Raw genomic sequence first — 1,148 nt, forward strand, 5'->3', positions numbered from 1 at the left:
CCCCCCCCCCCCCCCCCCCAGAAGGCTGCCTGGCTCCTGAACCAGCATCCCAACGGGACAAGACGGGGGGGGAGGGGGGGGGCCAGACTCACCTTTCTTTGCCTGAGAGTTCACCACGATGGGATTCACGGGATACACCGAGGAGTCCTCGGGGTTGGCTGTGCGGCATCGCCGGGCCGAGTCCTGCAGAGGGGGGATAATGACCCATGGACGTGGGGTGTCTGCTGGACAAGGCCAACCCCCCTCCTGGGTAACAGACTCTGAGCCTCAGAAAGCTGGGATCCCCCCCGGATCAGACCCACGGGCCCATCTACCCCGGTGTCCCGCCTCCCCCCGGATCAGACCCATGGGCCCATCTACCCCGGTGTCCCGCCTCCCCCGGATCAGACCCACAGGCCCATCTACCCCAGTATCCCACCCTCTCCCTGCCCCCCTCAATGAGACCCCCGGGCCCATGAACTCACTGAAGCCCTTCACACAAACCCAGCTCCGCTACCCGACTGCAGTGTCTGGAGGCAGGGAGTCCCGCAGGTTAACGACCCAGCTGCAGCTAGAGCCAGGGTTGATCGGCCCCGGCTCCACCCCTGCCCTCACCGTGGTGTCCAGCGGCTGCTCCCCTTCTCGGCCCCGCTTCTCGTCCTCCCCGATTCGCTGCTCGGTGGCCCTGGCATCCCCGGATCGGCCAATGGTCTTCTCGGCCTCCTTCAAGTCCGTGAGGGTGACGCCCTGGCAAGGGAGCATGTGGGTCAAGGAGGGGCAGGTACTTACAAATCTGGTATGGTGGGAGGGTTGGCACCCTTAGGGGGAGCAGGGTCGCTGGCCAGGGCGGCAGTCACCCCCGCAGGAAGGGAAACGACGTACAGCACCCCCAGGAGGTGTGGTAGCGTCACTGCACCCCCAACAGAGAGGAAGGGACCGGCCCAAAGTCAGTGACAGAGCTGGGCAAAGAACCCAGGAGTCCAGGCTCCCCGCCCCCGCGCAGCTCCACACAACTAGGTCCCCCCTCCCCTCCCAGAGCCGGGCAAAGAACCCAGAAGTCCTGGCTCCCAGCCCCCCCTTGCTCTAACCACTAGACCCCACTCCCCTCCCAGAGCCGGGCAGAGAACCCAGGAGTCCTGGCTCCCAGCCCCCCCTGCTCTAACCACTGG

At 66.2% G+C, this 1,148-nt stretch overlaps 1 protein-coding gene across 1 annotated transcript in view; it reads right to left on the reverse strand.

The window, feature by feature from the left end:
* Window positions 1-726, reverse strand: part of LOC113405897 (protein phosphatase 1 regulatory subunit 12C-like) — a gene marked incomplete at its 5' end in the record, with an annotated part of 4,144 nt that extends 3,418 nt beyond the window's left edge. The window contains 2 exons of the mRNA XM_026647210.1: window positions 93-183; window positions 595-726. Of these exons, the coding sequence (XP_026502995.1) occupies window positions 93-183; window positions 595-726 (223 nt within the window). The remainder of the gene's footprint in view (window positions 1-92; window positions 184-594) is intronic.
* Between the last annotated feature and the right edge of the window lie 422 nt (window positions 727-1,148).

This window comes from Terrapene carolina, unplaced genomic scaffold, assembly GCF_002925995.2.
Source record: "Terrapene carolina triunguis isolate 2854851 unplaced genomic scaffold, T_m_triunguis-2.0 Scaffold51531, whole genome shotgun sequence".
NCBI lineage: Eukaryota > Metazoa > Chordata > Testudines > Emydidae > Terrapene > Terrapene triunguis.